Source organism: Gouania willdenowi, chromosome 13 (assembly GCF_900634775.1).
Source record: "Gouania willdenowi chromosome 13, fGouWil2.1, whole genome shotgun sequence".
Lineage (NCBI taxonomy): Eukaryota > Metazoa > Chordata > Actinopteri > Blenniiformes > Gobiesocidae > Gouania > Gouania willdenowi.
This window is the reverse complement of record NC_041056.1, coordinates 10,045,871-10,071,009: the sequence shown is the minus strand read 5'-3', so window position 1 is coordinate 10,071,009 and position 25,139 is coordinate 10,045,871. Positions and strand designations below refer to the sequence as shown.

Sequence of the window (25,139 nt, the reverse complement as noted above, 5' to 3'; positions counted from 1 at the left end):
GGGTTGGTTGTGTAGGAGTCTGCTGGTGCCTATCTCCATCTCTCATTGGGTATTAGGCGGGTGTACACCCTGGATAGAGCACCAGTCCATCGCAGGGCAACACACAGATAACCATCCACACTCACATTCACTCATATGGGCAAATTTTTCAGAGGTTCCAATCAACCAAACAGTCATGTTTTTGGATTGTGGGAGGAAGCCAGAGGAAAAAACCCATACAACATGGGGAGAACATGCAAACTTTACACAGAAAGGACCCAAGTGTCCACTTCCAGGGCTTGAACCCAGGACAATCTTGCTGTGAGGCAGACGTTCTAACCACTACATCTTAAAATACAGTATAAAAATATCTGAGCTGGTGTATCTTGTGACTTGGTGCACTAACCCTGGCTACTTGTAACACCATATCACAAACATGTAGGAAAAGAAAAGTATCATGTGGTAACTATTATAATTCGTGCTATCAAAATCGGGTCACAACCCAAACAGTTTGGAAACCACTGCACTAAAATGTCTGAATAGGATGTAAAATTACCTATGTTGGAAATAAATTCCTTAATGTTTCCAGGGCCCCTGCCACATGTTTAAGTACCCAGAGGGGTACACATACCGCTGGTTGAGAATCACTCTAACCCTGATCAATACACGCAGATAAAGATGGTGTTTACTTTTAATTTTCCCTTTAAACCAGTATATGGCTGAATGTGACTCCAATGTGATGTTCTGCATTAGAACACAACGCTTCAGTGTGGGCCAGTTTCCTGCTGCTGAGCCTGGTTCGTGACATCACAGTGACGCAGGTCCCAAAGCACCGCCCTCCATCACCAGCAGCGGAGCCTCAGCCTACTCACAGGGAACACCTACCACCCTTGCAAGCCCTTGCTATTCACGGAAATATGTAGCATCACCTATTGCAGTCCCCGCATTTCATCGACAGCGAGGTGTGGCAGAGCTGGTAAGGACCTCATAATAACACTAGCTGAATTAATTAACGTAGTTTATGGTTTTGAGGATGCCAGGCGGCTAACTGAGATGCTAACATTAGCTTAGCACAGATGATGGCGGATGATGCCCGTTATTTCCACCTGCCGTGGAGGCATCGCATAAATACCATCGTTTTTCCTATCAAAGAACTGGAATATTTTAAAAGACAGCGTCATAAATCTGATACGTTGCTATAGATTCATTACTATATTGGTGTTAAGGTGTACATCTTTAGATAAAAAGGTCGTGCTGGTAAATGTAAGGTGAAGCTGGTGAAGTACGACTCACGTTCGTCCCAAGAAGTAAACCGTGAAAGTGAACGTAGAACATGCCACATAGTGATGAATTAATATGACACTAACTTCACTATTAGATCTTTTTTCCACTAAATCACTGTAAAATGTCGGACTTGTTTACATTGTCAGCTGTGTTCACAACGCTGATTTTAAACCTGTTTGTTCCTGACATTATACTATTTATTTGAACTTTTCAGAGACGATTGGTTAATTTTAAATAACTAGTGACATCAAGCATTGTGATGATTCAGATTCAGGGTGTAAGGATACACTCAACCAACGATTCGATTCGAATCCCGATATTGTATCCACTATTCCAGATTGGGATGTAATGATGCACTTAACTCTTTTCAATTAAAATACATAGAGATCATATTTTAGAGAACAAAACAGATTTGTCAAAATACAGATTCTTATTCTTTTATTTAAATTGTCAATAATGTTTTTAACTCATATATGTTCTTCTTGTAGCCTTCTTACAAACCGTGTTATAGAGGACGTTGAGGAAATATTACTCTATAGATATCAGAAATAGGGATGTAACGATTCACTCAACTCCCGATACGATTCACGATACTGGGTCCACGATATGATTCTCCTGCGATTGATTTTACAAAATGAGACTCTAGACAAATGATGACTGAAAAATATTAATAATAAAAAATACTATACTATTTTCCTTTTATTTTTCATTGTCAAAAGAATCCCTTGATAAACTATTGAAAACAATGCAATTTAACTCAAAATAAATCCTGAATTAAATTAATAACGGAATAATACAAATGAAGAAGAAGCCTATTAATTTTGATTATGGCTCTACAGTAAACTATGCAGAACTGCATAATAGTTCCTTTTCTTTTTAAATGTGCAACTGAAAATGTATTTTGTGCCTTAACAATTGGACTTAAAAAAAAACAGTCATTGTACTGTATTTACATCAGATATTTGTTTGGGCCAGCAGAGGGCGCTGGTAACCCAGTGGTCGGTTGGCATGCAGCTGTTCTAGCAGTGAAGAAGAGATGCTATGCGCTAGCAGACAGAGCTAATAGAAAAACGTGACTTTTACAGATATTCACGTAATATTACAGATATTATTTCGGTGCTAAATTGGTAAGGAATCATTTATGAACATGTTTAAGAGTAGTAGGCAATTCCGCCCGCCACCTACGCTTATGGACAAGAGAAGGATAAATAGGTAGCGCCCTCTGCTGTTTAAAAAAATACTTCGATTCAGTTTTCAGAGTATTGCTATGAACCGTGATACCTATAAATCTATTTTTAACTGCCTTACGATTAATCGTTACACCCCTAATCAGAAACATATGTAATGTTAGCTGTTTGTAATCACTTGTGACAGTACCACATATTTTTCTCGTCACAGCAGTTGCATGGAACATTACAATGGGTGGGCATGAAGATGAAGATATGACATACATCGTGAACAAACAGAAGCAAGATGAAGAGCTGAGGAACAAGCTGAACGACAGCAGCCACTGGTGTGAGCAGGAGCTTACTGCCAACAATGCCAAGTGGCTTAAAGAGGGCCAGAATCAGCTGCGCAAAGTAGTCGAGAACCACCAGGATCACAACTGTAACATCAGCCAGAATGGAAATGAGCAGAACAACACTCAGGAAGAACAACAGGGCAACGCGGAGCAGCAGATCAAGTCTCCTAAAAAAGCAATGACTCCTGGTCTGAGTCAGGAAGAGTCCAAGAACATCCTAAATGAGCCCCTCCTCATCGACACCCTGGAGTCCACAGAAGAAAAGGAGAAGGAGAGAGAAGAAGAAGAGGGCGATAAAGAGAAAGAGAACACCTCCGAGGAGGAAGAGGAGACGTCTGAGGGGATCAGTGGAGAGAACGCAGCAGAAGAACTGAGCGGTGAGGGGCTTCAGAGAGAGGGGAGCAGTGTGGGGAGGAACGCCTGCCTTCTCTTTTCTAACATGAACGGGACCCCAAGTGATGAAGAGTCCAGCTGGTCCCCAGTGTGTCAGGACAACGCAGCTGACAGCTCGCCAAATGGCAACAGAGGTAAAAAAAAAACGTATATATCATTATTGGAAAACTTAAATAAATAAATGTTAAAGCGGCTGCAGACATTTTTTATCAGATAAATCCATAGTGTAGGCCTCATAGATCAATAAATGAAAAATAGTTTGCTGGAAAAATAGATGTAAAAGGTTGAAATTGCTACCCAAAAGATTGTTTTCATCTCCACCGTAAACACTTTCTTATTGACATTTTTGGGAAATTTTGGTGCATTGCATTGTGGAATGTAATGTTCCGTTAATGAATGCTTAGAAGTTATTTAACTTCATTCTTACTGTCATTTCTAATGTTTCTTTGCCAGAACAGTGATTCGTTTGACACTGTTTTGGTTCTAGTTTGTTCCCAGTATTCCTTGTGATATCCCTTAACTCTGTAAAACATTCAATTTTGGCTGGAATTTTTGTTTCTATTTTTATTTGTTTTTCTATTTTTTTTTGTTTTTCCATTTTTATTTGTATATTTATCTTTTATTTTATAAGGCTTAATGGGGAACTTTGGGGCATTATTTCATTATGTACATGTACATGCACATAATGAAGATTAAAATTTCTTGAATCCTAAATCTGAAAATAAACAACTAGCACAAGTTTCAGTGTGTTAAAACTACAGAATTGTGTTTGGGAAGTCACTCTGACAGAGTTTTTGGAGGCAAACACAATAATTCACAGCAAGAATGACGTAAATACACTTCCTTGCATCCGTCTAAGGAAGACTCCACAATGCAATGCGCAAAAACCTTTGTTTACAGTGATAATCAAAACAAACCTTTGAGCGGCAGTCAACCATCTTTTATTCCAGCAAATGATCTTTGATTTATTGATCTATGAGGCCTACATTTTGTCTTTATTTGATTTAAAAAAAAAAAAAATTAGTCTTCAGCAGTTTTAATGCTGTAAACTATGAGATTGTATCAGTTTCTGTGTAGATTCACAGATATTACTTTCAAAACCAAAATAACTAACACATCTTAGATTATAATTCATTTGTTTTCAACAAAGTTAGGGTAAACTGTTTATATAATAACATTACATATTAGTGCAGCAACAAATTAAAACATGCACTAAATAGTTCTGAAATTCTTTATTTTTTTTCTATGGTATCATTTTATACAGAAGTATAAACAAAATCACCAGCATTCGCACACAATAAATAAATAAAACTCAGGAAAATTAAATCTTTTAAATTTGATGAGAATGTAAACAGTATGTCTTTTTTCCGTATTTCTGCATCTTTAGCACATGGTGCTTTAGAGTAAATATATATTTCATATCTGAACTTCCAGAGTCTTTTTGGGACTCTAGTGCATTTGAGACTGACACAGACCTTCCCTCTGGATGGATGAGGGTCCGCGATACTTCCGGCACTTACTACTGGCATATTCCAACTGGCACCACCCAGTGGGAGCCTCCCTCACCTCTGGGTGGAGCAGGCGACTCCATGATGTCCCCCACCATGTCTCTGGAGACCACGCCCTGTGAGGAGACGGAGGTGACGTCCAGGAGAGATTGTTCTATGATGGAAACACAGTTTGGTGGTGATCATGTTTTTCTGATCAGCCTGTGTTAAATTTTGCAGGAGTCGTGGACTCACCTTTCTAGCACAGATGAAGTTGGAGGTGAAGAGGAGCTGTGGAAGGTGAGAAACATTCATACATCTGGGTTTACAGCACATCACCAATGATATTGTAGTCTCTAAATGTGTTTGTACATTCTTTTGCATCTTTACCATTGTTGGTGAGGTTTACATTTTCAGCTTACTTTAACTTGCAGTACTTCAAAGCAAAACTACAGTACATGTGACAATATTCTCTGCTACACCCCGCAAATGTTTTTGGCGGGCCCATGCGGGCTGATGTATATCGTCAACTTCACATGTTTGATGCGTTCATGAGTGAAGATGTTTAAGCAGTTGTTGTTGGTTGTAAACCTCATGGGTTATCTGTTTGATGGATGTTTGTTACCAGAGATGGCCAAGTTCAGGGACTGCTCTGCTACAAATAGGCTTATACTCCGTGTATAACCGGTGGAAAATAGGTACTACAGTTTGGCCAGGCTGGCAATATTTATTAATGTAAATATAATTATGTAGTCTTAAAAAAAAAATCACATATAGCATGACAGCTGAGGACATGTTTCTTAACACTCAAATTTTTATTTTAGGTATTTAAGACATATTTAAAAGTTGAAAATTCCACATATTGCACCTTTAAAACAGTTAAATGCATTACATTGTGACAGCTAAGGGAAATTAATTTCCTTAGCCAACACTTGTTTGTTTTGTGCAATAAAAATAACTCAATGGGATAGTTATGGAAGAAGATCATGAAATATTAAAAGTGCAAAAATGTGATTTCTGTCATATGATTAATTGATTACTATAAGAATCAGGACATCCCTGGGTAAAGTTTAGTTTGTTGTATAACCTGCCTTGGCCGTGACAATGCCGCCAAGTGTCAGAACTAGAAAGTGCAGTAACAACACACGCCATCCATATTTGAGTAATCTTCTCTGTGAGTTAATTAACAACAGACAACAGGTTGAATTTGGCCCTCTCTTTTTCCTTACTCTTCTTAAGGTTATCTAGTGTTGACTTCTGTAGGAAAGAACATTTCTCAGTCCTACACTGGACGCCTTCATCATTACTTAAACACCGTACGTGCATGCGGGTCACTTTAATGTCGCATTCTGTTCATTCTCCAAACTGATTTAAGACACATTTAATATGTACAAATGCTGATTTTTTTTTTTTTAACAAATCCAATTTGTGCATTAAGACCTATAGCGTGAACGTAGTAACAGTGTACTGAGGTGTAGTTTGCCCTAGATGTAGCAGTAATTAACAGTATTTAGATCAGCTGTACATCGGAGTGATATGATCCGTACAAAGTCTCAGTACTGTTGTTATTCTATATCAGCACTCAAGGAATATAAATTCAATAACTGTTGTATAATTAATATTTTTTCATCCTGTGTTACTTTAAGATGAGAAGTAGATAATAACAAACCTTTGATAAGTTTGGCTTGTGTTTACAGGAGGAGGAAGAGGAGGAGGAGGGTGAAGTTGCATCTGATCAAAGTCTGAAAGAGTTTGAAGGAGCAACTCTACGCTATGCATCCATCAATCTGAAGTATGTAGGAAGAAAAGCTCTTTGATAAAAAAGCGTGATTAGAAATCCTAACAAGTTGTTTATGTTTTAGTTGCTTGCTTTTAACTTTTTGTCTTTCTGCAGTTTCAACTGCTCCCAGTCTGAGGAGGAGAAGAAGCTTGCTCCTCTCTGCACTGACATAGAAACTAAGGTAACACATATGCTTCATGTTGGATTGACATCATTTGTTTAAACAAATTCAAGAAGGTCTAAACACTCACTTGAGAAACATATAATACTCAAAAAACCTTTGAATGAGGCTTTCTTTTTAATGTACAAACCCTTTGTTGTTCTTTTTGGACTTGTTTTCCTGTGTGCACTTCTTCTGGGTGCTTATTTTCTTGTGCTTTCACGCTGTCAGTGTTTCGCCGTGCGTTCCCTGGGCTGGGTGGAGATGTCAGAGGAGGACATGGCCCCTGGGAAGAGCAGCGTTGCTGTCAACAACTGCATCCGACAGCTCTCTTATCACAAACACAACCTTCATGACACCGCTGGTATCTGGGGCGAGGTGAGGACCCTTTGTTGACTCGCACACAAACAGATATGACACGCCTGTAACGCAGCATCACGTTGTTTTTTGGTTGATGTGTTTATCAAGTCTTTTGCTCCATACTAATGATGTTTTCTATGGAAGTGGATAAGAGCCAATTTTGATGGAGAAAATCATTTTGGCCAAATGAAGAATAAAGTGAAAAGAGGAAATTTCGGGGAAAAAGTTTAAATATAATGTCGAGTTTAAAGTTGTAATTTTTTTAAATAAACTCAAAATATAATATTGTGATAAAAGTAGAAGGTTTGCTAATAAAGTCAAATCTACGGAAGCGGACTCAGACCAATTCATCATGTACAACAACAGTCTCCATCAAAACTGTCCCTAATCTGTTTCCGTAGCTCCTCAATATACACAGATGGGACTGAAGGTTTTTCCTTCTCAACAGATTCAGTTTTTGCCATTATCTCTTCAAAGTCCTTAAAGAGATTACAACTCCGTGTTGGAGCTTATAAAGAAAAACTTTTTGCTATTAAACCCAACTTTGGAGTAAAGTTTAACGCATTCATCGATACAAGGCATATTGTAGATGGCCACGATTTGTTGTTGTTTGTTGTATATGGTGAATTGGCCTTCGTCAGCTTCCATTGATTTTACTTCTTTAGCAACGTTTTACTTTCATTGCAATATTGTATTTTGAGTTCATTTTCTGAATTTTGACTAATCTTGACATTTCTACTTTATTCTCGAGATTTCGACTTTATTTTTGATTTGTCCAAAAATATTTTCTCCATCAAAATTGACCCTAATTCATTTCCGTTGTTTTTTTCTCTTGTAAAATATATTTAAATGAATGTATTTGAACTTTCAGTAGATTTAAGGGCCATAGGTGAAATAGGTGCCTGTGCTCAGTCCAATGTATTCTTAGAGTGAATGTTTTGTCTTGTTCAACAGGGTAAAGACATGCTAATGGTTCTGGAGAATGACACGATGAACTTGATCGACCCACTGGGTCAGACTCTACTGCACGCTCAGCCCATTGGCAGCATCCGCGTCTGGGGTGTTGGGAGAGACAATGGCCGGTCAGTATGAACAAAGGGATAGAAATGGATCAATTTCAGACTTATTTTTGTGTGTGTTTAAAACATGTCGTATACAGTCAGAAAGCCTTTACTTACACTTGTGCAATGGGGGTGTGTCATCTAAGGAACCTGTCAATTCGATTATGATTCAGGGTGCTACAATTAGATTATTTACGATTATCACGATTCATACTTTTAAACAAGGTTTATGTGTCGATCGAATATTTAAAGTAACCAAACAAATGTATCTCCATTATCTTTTAATTATGTGAAATCACCAAATCCAACATTAATCATATTACAAAAGAAAAACATGAGCTTTTTTCAGCTTATTCAATCTGATCTAACACAAAAGCTATTTTATTCACTAAAACAAAATCCTCAATGAGCTGCATAAATCCCACGAAAAACTAACATAAAACCAACATAAAACCAATCTCATAACACTTGTAAAAATGTTTGTTTTTAAATAAACTGTGAATGGATAAAGGAACACAATGAATAATTCAATCATGCCAGAGCATTTAAGTGCAAATGTGCACCTACTCATCATCATCATCATCGCTGTCTTCAGTTTCAGGATTTTAAAATTTCAAGTTATCGTGTAAGAAAAGGAGCTGGTCAACATGCTCCGTTTTGCAGTTATTGTGTTTCCTGCAGTAGAGAATCTTCTCTCCGGTTGTGTTCCTGTCATTTAGTTATTATGAAAAACAATTGTTTTTGAACATTTATGAATCGTTATTGAATCGTCAAGTGTCGCATTGCGATTTAACAATCAATGTATTGGCACACTCCTATTGTGCAAGTCCTGTTTGAGAACATTTGCAAAAATTCCACTTCCTACTGTCTAAAATGGCTCAGAATTTCTCTAAACCACTTGTTGTTGCTCACTGCTGCCCTCTGCTTGATGTTTGTTGACACTGCAGAGAAGAAGCTAGGTCTCTGTTTCTAACATTTGTGCTTTTTCTTTCATGCTGCATTTTCATCTTGAACAGGGAAAGGTACACATACATGTTTTGTTATTATTACTGTGCTTTTTTAGTTTGTTTTTCTAATGTTGTGTATTTGACATCTATTTATTGAAAGTGAATCTCACTAATGGCTAATAAACAGGTGATGTCTGCTCTCACCTGCAGGGACTTTGCATACGTGGCTCGAGACGACCTCACCCAGGTGCTGAAGTGTCACGTTTTCCGCTGCGACACCCCGGCTAAGAACATCGCCACCAGCCTACATGAGATGTGCTCAAAGGTCACCACTTATTACTAGATTATGTGTGAATTCACCTCGATGTCATGGATTATATTCAATGGATGGATTTGACTGAAACTGTTCTTCTTTCCTGTGACTTTGTAGATAATAATGGAGAGAAAGGCGACCAAACCGGGGATGAGCAGATTCAACTCGGACCCCAGAAACCCAATAATCCCTGTGGAAGGTAAGCTAGCTCTCACCAGCTTTTGATTTGGTTATTTTCCTTTCCTGAGAAACGGAAGAAATTCAGATAATTTTTGTTTAACGCAGAGTTTCCTGCTCCGAAAAACGAACTCTTCCAGCGCTTCCATGTTTATTATCTTGGCTGTGAGCCAGTGGCTCGACCAGTTGGTATGAAAACCTAAAAATGTATATTAGCTGTTAATATTATGTAGTGATACCCTTGTTAATGATGTGTTCTGCTTCATGTGTGTTTGTCAGGTATGGATGTGCTGAATGATGCTCTGGAGGCAGCCGTCAACACTAAAGATAAGAAGGACTGGATTCCTGTGTCTGTGAACGTTGCACCAGCCACACTCACAATAATGTCAAAACAGGTAAAACAAAGCAAACTCAACATCACAGCCTGTGGTCATGTATTGTTATTTGACAGTTTGATGGTGTGGATGTAGAAACTTAGAAAATGTCTGAGGTCACATGTGAGACAGTAACATCAGCAAAGAATTGATTGTTTTATACAAAAATTGTAAAAGAGGAGTTGGAGAGAAATCTATGGGCTTTTTGATTATTAGTTTTTACCTTTTCAAGCTGATACAGTAGAAAGTTATTTTCAAACCAAGCCTTGAGCAGTAGGACTGAACAGCTCGTCTCGGGATGGCTACAGAATTCTGTACTTTTTTAGGTACAGATTTATGTTACAAAAAGTATCATGTTTTGGTACCTAAGCGCATTTTTTTGACTTTGAGGAAGTGAAACAATATTTGAGTTTCTGTGTCGTACCTGAACAATATTGCAAGCACAAGAGCGTAATAATGGCAGTAGGGTTCAGCAATGGCTCATAGAAAGCAATCTCAAGTATGGCTCCGCTTTTTAAAATGTGATGCGGACCGAGCACCATATGTGAGCTATACTCTTGAACAGTGTGCTGTACCGACTACAGATAGCTGGAGAACCAGCTGCTAAGGGCTTCAGATCTATGTGTAAAGCCTCCATCAGTGGAACGCAGAGATATTTCCTGGTTCTGTGGCCAAGGCAAGCAGCGCTGTTGCTTAAAAGTCCCTGTTCACAGGTGGACCCACGCACACCTGTGTCCAACAACCTACTGAAACAGCTAGAAATGTCCTGCAATAAAGAGAGTATAAGGGAGTGCTTCCTTCCGCTGTTTAATTAGACTCTCCCTTCACCTCGTGGCTGCACACACGGTTTTTAGGATAAACAGGATTAGAACCAACTAAGATCTGGCAATAGCAACGAACAAAAATTTGGTTCTTTTGGAAAAAGGATACCTACGTTGAGGTTTTCACCTATGCACACAAATGCAAGGGAAATAGATAGATAGATAGATAGATAGATAGATAGATAGATAGATAGATAGATAGATACTTTATTCATCTCCAAGAGAAATTCACAGTTCCAGCAGCTTACAGGTATGGGAACACAGGGGCATGCAGGGAAAGTACAAAGTAAAAATTTAAATTTAAATACTCACTATTTAGCCCTGTCATGTGGAGCTGGTTTTTAATTTTTGCATTAAGGGTTTTCATGATGAAGAAATTTGTGAAACAAATGTTACAATATACAAAGCAAACAGTTGGATGTTGGTTTGACATACACTCCTGATCAAAATTTTAAGACCAGTTGAAAAATTGCAATAATTTGCATTTTTTACTCTTGGATTTTTAGAAAGTTCTGAGTAGAGCTTGAAAATACAAAAAGAAGAAAGGGGAGTGAGACAAAAAAAAGAGTAAACAATTTATTGCAAACAACAATAAAACTGAAATAGGCTGTTCATCAGCTGATCAAAAGTTTAAGACCGCAGCCTTTAAAAGCCCAAATCTGTGCAAAATGTGGATTCAATGTAATTTTATGTCAGGTATTCACACTGTCATGACCTCCTGATACAAAGCCAAAAAAGTAAGACATCCTGATACAAAGCCAAAAAAGCAAGGCTTCTCGCAACGCACCATTGCTGTTGAGGTTGGACACCGTTAGACAGTATTTTTGAACTTCTTTAAAGATCCTGAGCGTTATGGAACAAAAAAGTCAAGTGGTAGACCAAAAAATGTCACTGGCCCTTAGCAAGAGGATCCGTTTGGCTGCCCATCAAGACACTGGAGGATCCTCGACCCAAATGAAGGTTGTTACTGATGTAGACTACAGTCCAATAACCATCAGACGGCATCTTTAAGAACAAAAAACGTCTCAAAAGGCCTCGTGTCCTTCAACGCCACAAAATTGCTCGTTTGGATGAGAGAACCAAACATGGGACATTGAAAGGTGGATGAGAAAAAAATTTACCTTGACGGTCCTGATGGCTTCCAAAGTTACTGGTATGACAAGGAGATCTAATTTGAGATGTTTTCTACGCTCCACAGTGGAGGGAGCGCCATTATGATCTGGGTGCTTTTTTCAATCAATGGAACTTCAGGTTGTGCATGGGGCGTCAAATGGCGGCTGGCTTTGTGGAGATGTTGCAGAGTTCATCCCTTATGACTGAAGACCTTCATCTGTGTGGGAATGACTGGGTTTGAAACTGGACAAGACTGCAGTTCACAATCCCTACCTGACAAAGGACTTTTTCCATACAAATAACATCACTCTTTTGGACCATCCTGTGTGTTCCCCTCATTTAAACCCAATTGAGAACATTTGGGGGCGGATGGATAAGTGAAGTTGACAAAAATGGACATCAATTCCAGACAGTGGATGCCCTCCATGAATCCATCTTAACCACTTGGAACAATGTTCCCATTGGCCACCTGGAAACACTAGCATCAAGTATTACTGGGTTCTTTTTGACATTTTTAGTTGTATTTTGGGGAGTTTTCAGGGTTTTTTTTAAGCTGTGGTCTTAGACTTTTGATCAGCTGATGAACAGCCTATTTCAGTTTTATTGTTTACAATAAATTGCTGAATCAAATTTTTCTTTGTCTCACTCGCATTTCTTTTTTTTTGTATTTCCAAGCTTTACTTAGAACCTTCTTAAGATCCAAGAGTGCAAAATGTACATTTTTGCAATTTTTTTGCTGGTCTTAAAATTTTGATCAGGAGTGTATTTGTTAGTTTGTTATTATTAATATTATATTATTATTGTGAGGAATAAATATGGTAAATTGAAACATTTTGAGGTTATTAGAGATTATTTACCATTATCACAACACAAAAGTACAAAGTATCGGTTCAAATATGAAAGGTACCCATCCCTTCATGTGAGATACAATTACATCAGCGATCTTTTTTTAAGAATTGATTGTTTTGTATTAAAACTGTAGAAAAGTTAAAAAAAAGTAAAAGACAAAACTATAAACATTTTGACAATTAGTTTTTACATTTTCAAGCTGGTAGGTTAGACATTTTCAAACAAATCCTTGAGCAGTAGCTCCTCGGAATGTGTAAATGTTTTCAATGCACATTTTAGACTAACGCAGGCCAGTTGTAGTTGATTGAGAAGTAATGCTGCCGTTTGTCCTCCCAGGATGACGAGGTGCTGTCGGAGTGCAGGGTACGGTTCCTCTCCTTCATGGGTGTAGGTAAGAACGTCCACACCTTTGCGTTCATCATGGCGGAGGGTCCGTGTGAGTTCACCTGCCACATGTTCTGGTGCGAACCCAACGCTGCCAGTCTGAGTGAGGCTGTGCAGGCCGCCTGCATGGTGAGTCCCACGACTCACACTTTGTGCTACTAAGTCTGAACTTTCACTCTTACTCCACTCTCTTCTTTCAGCTTCGCTACCAGAAATGTCTGGACGCCCGTCCTCCCAGTCTGGCCTCCTGCCTGCCCACGCCCCCCGCTGACTCTGTGGCTCGGCGTGTCAGGAAGGGGGTTCAGAGTCTGCTGGGTAGCTTTAGGAGCTACAGGTCAGGGTCTCAGTCCCCTTGAGGCGATGCTTCAGCATCGATCCAGTTCTTTTTAAGACGAGCTCCATCCCATCAGCACCCTCTCACACCCTCCTCATCCTCTGCCAAAGGTTGGCCTTCCAACTGTCTCACCTGTCCAGTCACCAATCTAGTGTGGAGTAGTTAGTGAACCAAATGTGTCGGAACACAGTTATACTTTCACTTTCTACTAAATTTCCAAACTCAGAGGAACTCCTGCAATCAAACATCATCTTCTTCGTCTTCTTCTGAGATTCCTTCTGTGAGTCGTCACTATTTTTGTGTTTTAACAGAAAAAAGGCTTTGAATGTTTGATATGGATGTAATAATGTACTTCACATGAAGATAATAGACTCAAAGGGATCCTCCACTGTTTTTACAAATGTGTTTTAAAAAGATCTATGCCTAACAAAACTCATTATTTTGCACCATATTTGTTTTATTAATTTTTAAAAAATGGGACTACTTTACTGTTTTACTGTGTTCTACCATCTTGAAATCATGTGATTAATGATGTCACATGGCCTCACTGCCTGTAAATATCCCATTGTTTCCTATTGGAGTGAAGCATTCAGCCTGCTTTTATGGTCAATATGACAATTTGTGCTGCTTTTGGTTGCTCTAAATCAGGGGTGTCGAACTCATTTTAGTTCAGGGGCCTAATATGGAGTTTATTTTAAGTGGGACGCAGATATTGTGCGGGAAAATTAGTGATTTAATCATTACATGATACAAATTTTTTAAATTAAAGCATTAAGTGACAGATATCAGTCCCTGCAAAATATTCACTTTCAATTTATTGAATTTTGTGACCCATTTTTATGTAATTTGGGGAAATTTTGTGGAATCATTTGAAGAAAATTGCAGGAACTTGAGAATTTTTTTTAGTAATTTGCAATAAAAAACACTGTCATCACGTGGTATATGTGAGCCTGGCAAATATTGTTGAGTTCATTGAATTTGTGTATTAATTTGGAGATACAGTATCTACAACTGGATTAGTTTGTAAAACAGTAACGCAGTCCCATTTTTAAAAGCTAAATAAACAAATATGATGCATGTTAGATGTAGATCTTCTAATAAGTACATTTTAAAGATTTTAGGCCACATTTTGTTTTTTTTTTCTTAAAGTGGAGGATCTTTTTAAGCCAGAATAAGAAACACTAGCATTAATCCACCCTTATCCTCCAATGCTCGTCTTTTTTCTACCGTCTAAAGAAAGTACTGTAAAAAAAAAAACAAAAACACTCGATGTAAACACTCCAACTCTGGTTTTCTAAGACGTTTCTGCTCCTCCCTCCACTTCCTCCTCACTGGGTGTAATAGACGTCATATCATTCGTGCGGCCCGTCTTCCAGAGTCCCATCCTGACCACGTCTGAGTGCGGTGCGTGTTTGTCCTTCATTCTGCATGACGTGCACTGATGAAAATGTGCAATAATCACAGAGTGTTGGTTCACATTTTAGGAGCGTCTCCAATCAAAATGCTCATCCCGTAAAACTAGAAAAGGAAAAGGGTTCGTTCACAGCCATCTCCCACCGATGATAACTACTCACTCGTGCTGTAGAATAAAATAAAATAAAAATAAAAAAGATCACAAGCTGCATGCTTTGACTGTAGAGGCTTGGACGCTGCGGAGCCGTACGTGTATCCTGTAAATCCTCCCTCTGGAGGCTGGAGGTGGGGGGTGGGGGGGTGTTGCGTGTTACATAGGCATGTTAGTTAGTGTCAGTGTGTGTCCTAAACTAGCAGTAGAGAATTAGACTTCCTTCACACAACAACAATGAGGGTCACACCTGTATTTGTGTAAATGGGAAGCGCACATGGGGGGGGGGGGGTTATTTAGTTTCCTGATCTGTTTGTGTGTTATTTTATTTGTTAAGTTTTTATTAGAAATACACTAATAGAACAGGCAGTGTCTTACCTTTGTGTCTGTGAGCGATCAATACTGTTACCATAATGATGGTAACTCCATCTTTGGAAAAAAAAAAAGGCAGTTTATAAGATGTTTTGACAAAAAAAAGTCTCAACTAACTTTTTCTTTTAAATAAAGTAGTTAGATTTACATCTAATCTGTCACACTAAACAGAGAGTTGTATAAAGACTATTGAAGATGTATAATGTTATTACTTAAGAAGAAATGTTGAAATATATTTTACTGAACAGTTTTTGTTGTTTTTACCACAGTGCAAATCAGTTAAATCAGGGGTGCAATCTAAAAAATAAAGATCTGTAAAGAAATGGAACTCTAAATTTATGTCCTTGTTTTCAAGCATAGAACATTAAGACGTTGACATGATACTGAATTAAACTTTTACAACACATTTTATTAAGAAAATAAATATTTTTTTTTAATATTATGCCTCAGTTTTTTTCACACATGCACATTAATAAAACTAACAGACCACAGATTACTTTTAATTAATCTTTCTTGTTTGGTTAAATACATTAACAATTCAACGTTATTGACTTTTTAAAATTTTTCTTGTTTTTTTTTAACCTCTGCACATGCGGTCGAAGGTCAATACTACATGTAGTGCAATATTTTCATGACAGCAATGTTATTTTATTGCAATAAAATAAATCTTTTTTTTTATTGCATAACTGACATTGTTTTACAACAAAAACATTGTGTTGTATATCCTTTCTCTGACTGAAATATGATAGAATACTTCCGTGTTGTATTAAAAAACAAAACTTGTTGTACCTTTATGCTTAAAGTGCATCCCTTGTGGTCAAATAAAGACATTTCAGTTAACTTTTTATTATTTTTTACTGTGTCCTATATGGCAACTTGGTGGGCCGGTTCTTACCCGCATGTTTGTCACCTCTGACATAAATATTTCAAAGCGTTTAACTCGTTGATATGATAAGTGCCCAACACTACACGAGTTTATAACTGGACTTATATTAAAGTTCACAGGCCAAAAACTAAACTGAAATGTCAAACTAGATCAGATCTAAGGTGCAAACATGGCACAAAGAATGATGCAAATAAAGTGTGAAATACACATTAACTTTAAAGCCACAAATCTCTTCACTAATGCTGCAGAAGTGTTGAGATATCGCTCAGTGGTCCATGAATGTTGTTTTTTTTTTTATGGATTATTGTTATTTGGTTCCTGGAGTGAAAGGGGTTGGACATCACTGCACTAGTTTGTTCTACTTAATGTTGACCTGTTGTTTTTACCAGAGATTTAACCTAGAAAAACCGCCTCTCTCTATCTGTGTGTGTGTGTGTGTGTGTGTATACCACATATAACGTCCACTTATTTCTGCCTCCTCCTCTTCACTCATGTTGTGATTTATCTCCATCACTGTTTGTTGTCTAGTGGCAACACTAAAGCAAAGTGAAGAGTGCAAAAGCATTGGCAGATTAATTTATTTCTGTTCATGTATATTAGGTGTATAAAAATGAATGTATATAAAAGTCACTTCACAATAAATGTGAACATATCATGAGTGTTTGTCCTGTGCTTCTTGGTTATCCCAGACTGAATAATTGCCTCCTTTTTTTTTTTTCCTCATCCCCAGCTATCAGCTGTTTCATCACTCACTGCCTTTTTTTCCATTTAAATGTAAAAGAAGCTGCACTCAACCCGTCTGGCCTTTTTGAATATGTATTAAAGCCACTGACCGTGTTCCCATCAAATGTAGAGACAGAGCGGCTGAACGACACATTGCACAGATGTCAAACAGACCCCGAACCACTGGTACTACCCCCCTCCCCCCACCTGTGATTTTCTATCAGCACTGCTGCCCCCGCCTGGTGAGGTCAAAGTGATGTGCAGGGCTGCTCATTGTCCCCCTAAGAGACAGATTTGGGGATAAAAATAAACAGCTGCTCTGCCGCCTCCTCACAATGTAGACCATGTGTCAAACTCACTTTAGTTCAGCAGCTAAATCTAAAGTAGATTGATCTTAAGTGGGCTGCAGATTTTAAGTGGGAAAATGAGCAATTTCAACATTATTTTCCTAAAATTTGCACTTTGACATGTACATGATGCATGAAATATGTAAGGTGCTGACAATATCCAATTGACAAATATCAGTCCTTGCAACTGATTTTTGGACTAGTTTGTATTTAATTCTTGGAAATTGTGAGAAATAATTTCATGATAATTAAGTCGTTTGAATAATGGGAGATTTAAAATGACTGCAATCGTGTGATAAAAGCATAAGAAAATTGCGATCCACCAAATATTTTGGAGTTTCTTTGAATTTGTATATTTAGAAGGGCTGAGATATCTACAACTGAATTATGTGGTAATTTACACACTAATTCATGTTTTTTCTGTCTTTTTTTTTTTTTTACTTTCTCCTGCGGGCCAAATTGGATGGTCTAAAGGGCCGGATTTGGCCCCCGAGCCTTGAGTTTGACACTTGATGTAGACTGACCTGCAGAGGGAGGATGAGGAGGAGGAGACTGCTGCTTATTTAGGCACAGAAGATAAGTTAGTCATTAAGTTATTCTAAACAATTAATGAAGAACAGAAGCAGCAATTTAGAAGAGTTATCTTTTTGGTTTTTATTCAGACATTTTTTCAGGAAATTGACTTTGATCTCCTGATTGTCCACTGCCAGTCATCCTCAGAGGCGTCTGCTGATCGTTTTGATGTGTGCTTATGAGTTCTTTCTGGGCGTCTTTTTTTTAATCACCTGTTTTTGTTTTTTAAAGGTGGTTCCTCGGCTCCTTGGGGCTTTCTCGGGTCGATGATGGTCATAATAATGCAATAAGATAAAATAACCTATTTAATTGCAATAACAATACATGGATTGCTGTTATTGAAAGGTTGTACTTCTTGTAGTGTTGACCTTCGACAGCTGTGCAGACAAAGTAAAAAACAATTTATCTTAATGTGTAACAATGGTAAATATCACAGATGATGTGTAACATTTGGCAAGCATTGCTTTTTATACTCCCTTAAACGAGAACGAAACCAATTTAAAGGTCTAGTTTCAGCTTGAGGTCCTTCAACATCCGTGTCATCTTTTGTAAACATAAATAAGCCAGTGTTGGCCACCAGGAAAAGATTTTTAACAAAAATCATTATGCTTTTATCCTTATTCATGTGAACCACCCAAAGCCTACAAAAATACCTCTGAATACTGATTTAATGCTATACAAACCTGAAAGTGAGCAGTGCTTATACATTTTATAATCCAACGGTTGCTATTGTAAACCTTTCCTTGGCAACGGCCTTATTCTTAACCAAAGTGCAACTTTTAAACATGGTTATTGTTTTGAACCCATTCATGATTAATTCTAGTTCTTTCCATGTCTAGACTACATATATTATTGTCCTTAGGTCCTCTGTCACCTTTGCACTGCACCATGTTATTGTGCTACACTTGATGTTCATGTGCACTCCGTCCATATTTTCCGGATGTCAATCACAATTTTCAACATGGGTCGGCCCACGGAGAAGCTAATGACAATTCTAATTATTCCTATAGCCTAATTATGCACATGGCAGTGGTTTAATGGAGATTTATCTTGAGTAATGAATGTGTAGCCTTGTGGAACATTGCTTTTCCCTCTTGCTGTGGCTGTATCTCATCTTCAATCTGATCACAGATGTCCAAGAAGCTCCTTCGTAACCTCAGCTAGGAATCAGGGTTTGACAGAGGTGATGGAAATCTCTACAGGGCTAATCAAAGTTCAACTCTTTCACACAGACAGAATAGACAAAGATTTGAACGTCCTATGGAGCCTTTTTAACAGGATCTCTTGGGTTTCCTTTGTATTCAGTGAAATTCTGGACTTGATCTCCAATGAGTGACTTGCTGTGGCCCTGACCAGGGGTGGACTCTGTGTCCAGACCAGCCCACTAGATTATTAGCAGACACCTTGTAGAAGTCCACAACCTATAAAGCAGACTCATTCTTTAATAGCATTATTTCAGTGAACAAATAAAGCACTGAGCTCATGGACTAAAATTGACAGCTACTGTATAATCAACCAATCTTTATTGATTATAGTGTAAGATCATAACAGAAGTTACGCCATGACTGAGACCAGACTAACAGACAGGGCTGTTTTTAGCTTTGTGGGGACCGGATGTTGTTTGAGGTCCTGCATTACGATGGAGAAATTCTTCATTCATTAGTTCCCAACCTGGGGTCCGGGACCTTCACGCGGGGAGCCAAAGATCTTAATGGGGTGCAAGGCTTTGTCTGCTCTGAGGAAATGAATTATGCCTTAATTTTAAATATTAATCCCATAGAAAACCTTAAAAAGGCAACAATTTTTAACCCCTTTTTACCAACTTATTTTGGACATTTTTCTAACTTCCTTTGTCCAATTTTAGCCCCTTTTCATCATTTTTTGACACTTTTTTTTCCTCAACTTTAGGTATCTTTTGCCAAAAAGTGCCCCTTTTCACCCTTATTTTTGTCTATTATTGCAAATGGTTTATGACACTTTTATTCAATCTTTCTTTAGCCTTTTTTTTTTTTTTGACACATTTCACCCAAATGACTTTGATTTGCCCAATAAATACCACGTGTTTCCTTTTCTCCCTACATTTTGCCTCTTTTTGATCCACATTTTTGCCCCATTTCACTATTGTTTGCTGATGACATTGCTCATCGTTATGCCAGAGGGCCAGTCCACCCCTGGCCTCGACCAAAGCTCTAAACTAACGAGATGTATCTGGCATCTTATCAATGAGTCAAAATATAAGCAGTTTCATCACACACAAGTAATTCTCAGTATCTCAGGAAAGATAATAGTCAATATAACTTACAAACAGTGATAAATTCCCTGCTCATCCCACTGTAATATTCAACTGCATAAACCCTAAATGGCAAGTTAAGTGTGTTGTAGTTCATTCTCTGTAAATAACACAGTAGTGGAAGCCAAGATAGTTCATCTATTGGTCATTTGGTGATTTCATCAACTCAGCGGTGGTTCAGTAACCGCTCTTTAAAAGAATCGCTGCATTCATTGAACCTCTATTGCACTGTGGTGTGCAATGTGTCTCATAATAATGGTAGAATAAAATAGGAGCGAATCAGGTGTGTAGAAAAGACAACAGTTTCACAGTTAATGATATATCCCGTCTTTAGCCATCATTCATTTTATAAATAGTAAATCAGAAGCTCAAACAGTGTCCAAACTGGAAAGAACAATAAAAATAAGATTTTTTTTTAAGACAAAGTACAGACTTGAATGTTTGATCATCACATAACTACTTTCACATGTGTTAGTTATCTATTATTTTCAAATCTACCTTTTGTCTATTATTACTATTATGATCATGATCACCTTTATTATATTATTATTATTCCATTTTTTTTTGTTTTGTTTATTTCTTATTTTGCTTTGCAATATAATTTTAGTTTCTGGGGGTATATGTAAAACTAACACACAATTGTCCATCTTTAATGATGCAATTGTTGTCATTTTGCCTCACATATTGAAAATAAACAAGTACAAGTAGAGGAATAAGAAAATCCCAACATTCTGTGATGTGCATGTAAAAAGACAAACACAAGCCAAGCTAAGTATCCTTTAAAAGTGGTGACTGACCACTTAGTAGTTTATTATCATTGTCATGTAAATATCACAACATAATTTAGTTTAGAGCATACATATATTACATCGCATCAGATGTAATAGAGGACAATACCACTAACTCCCCTTTAACAGAGAGTTAAAGGGATGATGTGGGATCATCCCTTCACAACCAGAGCAGACCTTTATCTAATCTACTTTATCTATTAAAATATGTCAAGCATGATAACAGACCAAGTTTGTCAAAGACAAAGGAACTGTCACCCTGGAAATAAATGTCTTTTGTATTCGATGCAGCAGCATGACAGTGAGATCTTAAATCATTAAACATAAGACAACTGACAACCAGCCATTTATATTCACTGTGAGATGATTGTGGCTCATCAGGCTGTGATGTTTAATGATTGGAGTTAGTGGGAAATGACGTGTCTCATTATACACCGCGAACACGTGTAAATAGTGAGACATCCTGAGAGAAAATAAACAGAAGACATTTTAAACCATGGATACTGTAAAATATACTGTATGCTGACAGAGGTGGCAACTTTTATCACAGCGAGGGCCACAAAAATGTGTTTGTTTGATCGAAGGGCCACGTTATGTACATTCAGGTCAGATTTTAGAATAATGACCAATCTTAGCATTAAAACAGGAAATGACAAAAAAACGGTTTTGAAAATATATTGGTCGTCATGTTTGCATGTGTGTCTGTGTACACAATAGTGTCCTCAATTTTTTTGACGAAACCACTTAATTTTTTTTCTTCTGTTGATTGGTTTCTGGGCACAGATGAGACCATTCAGTTTTGGTGAAGGTAGGTTCAAGATCAAGGTCACAAAAAATATCAAAAATTGCAAAATTTCCTGTCTTTAGCATGGGGCAAATATTTTAAAATTCATATCTCTGGCAGATCTTCATCCATTCATTAAGATTTTGCAGGATGATGTTAAGGCTGTGACATGCAACATCTGACCAAACAGGATCCGAATTCGATCCAGATTGCTGACTCAGCGCTTTTTTGAATTTAACATTGAAAAGCACATTTACGACATTCAAAAATTCCTACACAGTTTAAATACGTTTTCATTTTATTCAAATTTGGTGGATTGATGTCAGGTTGTTGAATTTCGTACGGATCTGATCCAGAATGTGGATTTGGCAGCAGGTTGAAGTTTGTATCTTCATTCCTCTAAAGTCTGTCACGAGATACAGTTTGGTCAAGATCTGAATCCTGATCCAGGTTTGACAGTGAAAAAAATATGTCCACCATCTTTGAAAGTAATTTCTACTGTCATTTGTGGATTAATGGCTGTCAAATCTGGTCTGAGAAGAGTTCCGACATTAACCTACAATGAAAGTTCAAGTGTTTGTCATGCAATCTGCTGCTTTTGACACATTTTCAAACGTCTGCGCTGAACGAGCGCTTTCATTTTGTGTGTTTTTCTGTCATTCTGTGTATGTTTGCTGTTGTCTTGCTTGTTATGATTGCATTTTGTGCATTTCTGTCCTTTGGTGTATTTTTCCTGTAAAATGTATGTTTTTTGGAGTCATTTTGTGTGTTTGTGTTGTGCTTCCTTTTTTTTGCAGTCAGTTTTGTGTATTTCTTGTGTTGTTTTGCTTGTTTGCTCGTACTGTGGGTTTACAGAGTCATTTTTGTGTTTTTCCCTGTCTTTATGTGTACTTTTCTTGCCATTTTCTGAAATTTTGTATGTTTTTTGTGTCATTTTCTGTATTTCTGTTATCGTTTAGTGTTATTTGGAGCCATTTTGTGTATTACCGTTGTCATTTTGGTAACAGTTTTGTGTTTTGGAGTATTTCCTGTTTTTCTTGTCTTTTACTGTATTTTTCTGCAATGTTGTAATTCTTTGTATTTTTTTTTATGCATTCTGGCTTTTGTTTTGTGTATTTTTCTTCCATTTTGTATATTTACCAGGGCTGCATGTGGCCCCCTGGGCCGCCAGTTTCCCATGTCTGTTCTATGATATCATTTATAAAGTTATCCTATTTTATTTATTTATTTTTTTTAAATGTTCCCGAATATTAAATTTACAAAATATGCTAATGCATTAACCAATTGCTGTTACTGTGGTAACATGTTACTGCTGAAGCCATGCCCCCAAAAATTTCAATTGGACTTGATTGTAATGTAATTAAAAGGCTGCAGTAATTATCAGATAAACCAGCAAAATGATGACTTTTTTATTTTATTTTGTACCTTATTTTTTTGTGCTGCTTGGATTGAATTACAAACTTATGTATAAATTGGAAGTTAATTTGTGCTACCCACAGTCATTTTAAACCCAATGAAATTTTTTCAGGATGACAGTGAATACGCCAATACATTTTTTTTTTTTTTTTTTTTTTAGATTTTATTTCAATTCTGAACTTTAATCACAACTCAATAGAATGTTTTATTCAGGGTGTGAGTTCGGGGTGAGGCAGATCATTTCCAATAAAAATACATCAGTTTGAAATTTGTTCAACACCACAAAAATAAATACTGTAAATGTAAAATCATGAGACTGAGCCCATCTGTATATAAATGTTGAAATAAGGTTAGAAATAGATGTCACACCTTAAATGTCAAACAAGTGCAAATGAAAGGAAGCAACACCTTTCTATGGTATTCTCTTCATTTTTAAAGCAGCTCACAGAAGCTAAGATGCGAACATGTAAAGCTACTGAGCTAAATAAAGATGAATCACATTAATGGACAGATCAGTACCTAAATATGCCAAATAAAGCACTTCAGCGAATTACTTACAGGTACTAATTTTCTAACTAGCGTGAAGCTCCAATCTGGTCCCTGTTTGTGATAAGTTAAGGATGACATCTTATCTCACCGTTGTATTTACTCTCTTTTCTTTAAAGCAGTAGGCCTACTGCTGGTAAATTGCAGACAAGCATCTCTCAGAAACAACCACCACCACTTGTGAGTCTTTCCATCCACCTTAGCAATCGACAACCTTCCCAGGGTACGCTAGAGCAAATTGCATCGTTACTTTGCAAATTTGTTCAAGCAATCAGCTCAATCTCACATGGGGTATCTCGCAATCTGACAACAGGAATGATTAGAATCCCTGGTCGGGCTCGCTGCTTGTCACTTGGGACCGAGATGAGGGAGGAATCACAATGACGCCTGGAAATTGTGTGTTATTGTTGCCTCCCCAATTTTCCCTCTTCATTTCTCAGTTCTGCCTATATTTGCTTGTGCGTCGTCCCCTCTGTTCCACCCTTTAAAGACGTGGTAACCAGGCGTGACTGTAAAAAACAAATCATTATTATTATTTTTTTAAATCTTTTTTTAAATAAGCAATTTTGTAAAATGGAAGTGTAAAAATGTAAGGCATCACGTGCCATCTTGTGGTCGTATAAATCTCCAAATCTAGTTTGAAGAAGAAGAAGAAGAAGAAGAAGAAGAATAAAAAGAAGAAGAAGAAGAAGAAGAAGAAGAAGAAGAAGAAGAAGAAGAAGAAGAAGAAGAAGAAGAAGAAGAAGAAGAAGAAGAAGAAGAAGAAGAAGAAGAAGAAGAAGAAGAAGAACAAGAAGAAGAAGAAGAAGAAGAAGAAGAAGAAGCTAATGATAATCTTAATGCTAGCTAATGATAATATTAGCTAATTATAATGTTAATGCTAGTTATTAGCTAATGATAATGTTAATGCTAGCTAATGATAATAATAGCTAATGATAATGGTAATGCTAGTTATTGCTAGTTAATGCTAATACTAGCTAATGATAATGTTAATGCTAGTTATTTCTAATATTAGATAATGATAATGTTAATGCTAGCTAATGATAATAATAGCTAATGATATTGTTAATGCTAGTTATTGCTAATATTAGCTAATGAGAATGTTAATGCTAGTTATTGCTAATATTAGCTAATGATAATGTTAATGCTAGCTAATGAAAATAATAGCTAATGATAATGTTAATGCTAGTTATTGCTAATATTTGCTAATGAGAATGTTAATGCTAGTTATTGCTAATATTAGCTAATGATAATGTTAATGCTAGTTATTTCTAATATTAGCTAATGATAATGTTAATGCTAGCTAATGATAATAATAGCTAATGATAATGTTAATGCTAGTTATTGCTAATATTTGCTAATCAGAATGTTAATGCTGGTTATTTCTAATATTAGCTAATGATAATGTTAATGCTAGTTATTGCTAATATTTGCTAATCAGAATGTTAATGCTGGTTATTTCTAATATTAGCTAATGATAATGTTAATGCTAGTTATTGCTAATGCTGGCTA

At 37.1% G+C, this 25,139-nt stretch overlaps 1 protein-coding gene across 2 annotated transcripts; it reads left to right on the top strand.

The window, feature by feature from the left end:
* The first annotated feature begins 801 nt into the window (after positions 1-801).
* apbb1 (amyloid beta (A4) precursor protein-binding, family B, member 1 (Fe65)) lies at positions 802-13,838 on the top strand. Of its 2 annotated transcripts, XM_028465509.1 has the most exons (15): positions 802-955; positions 2,662-3,312; positions 4,613-4,818; positions 4,906-4,965; positions 6,363-6,457; positions 6,560-6,626; positions 6,837-6,983; positions 7,920-8,047; positions 9,043-9,048; positions 9,184-9,298; positions 9,404-9,485; positions 9,572-9,652; positions 9,743-9,858; positions 12,957-13,133; positions 13,205-13,838. In XM_028465509.1, the coding sequence occupies exons 2-15, from the start codon at positions 2,682-2,684 to the stop codon at positions 13,358-13,360; spliced, it is 2,067 nt and encodes a 688-aa protein (XP_028321310.1). In that variant the 5' UTR covers positions 802-955; positions 2,662-2,681; the 3' UTR covers positions 13,361-13,838. The 2 variants fall into 2 exon arrangements, with proteins under 2 accessions (XP_028321310.1, XP_028321311.1); XM_028465510.1 differs by lacking the exon at positions 9,043-9,048 and having other exon boundaries at positions 13,205-13,360.
* Positions 13,839-25,139: the final 11,301 nt, after the last annotated feature.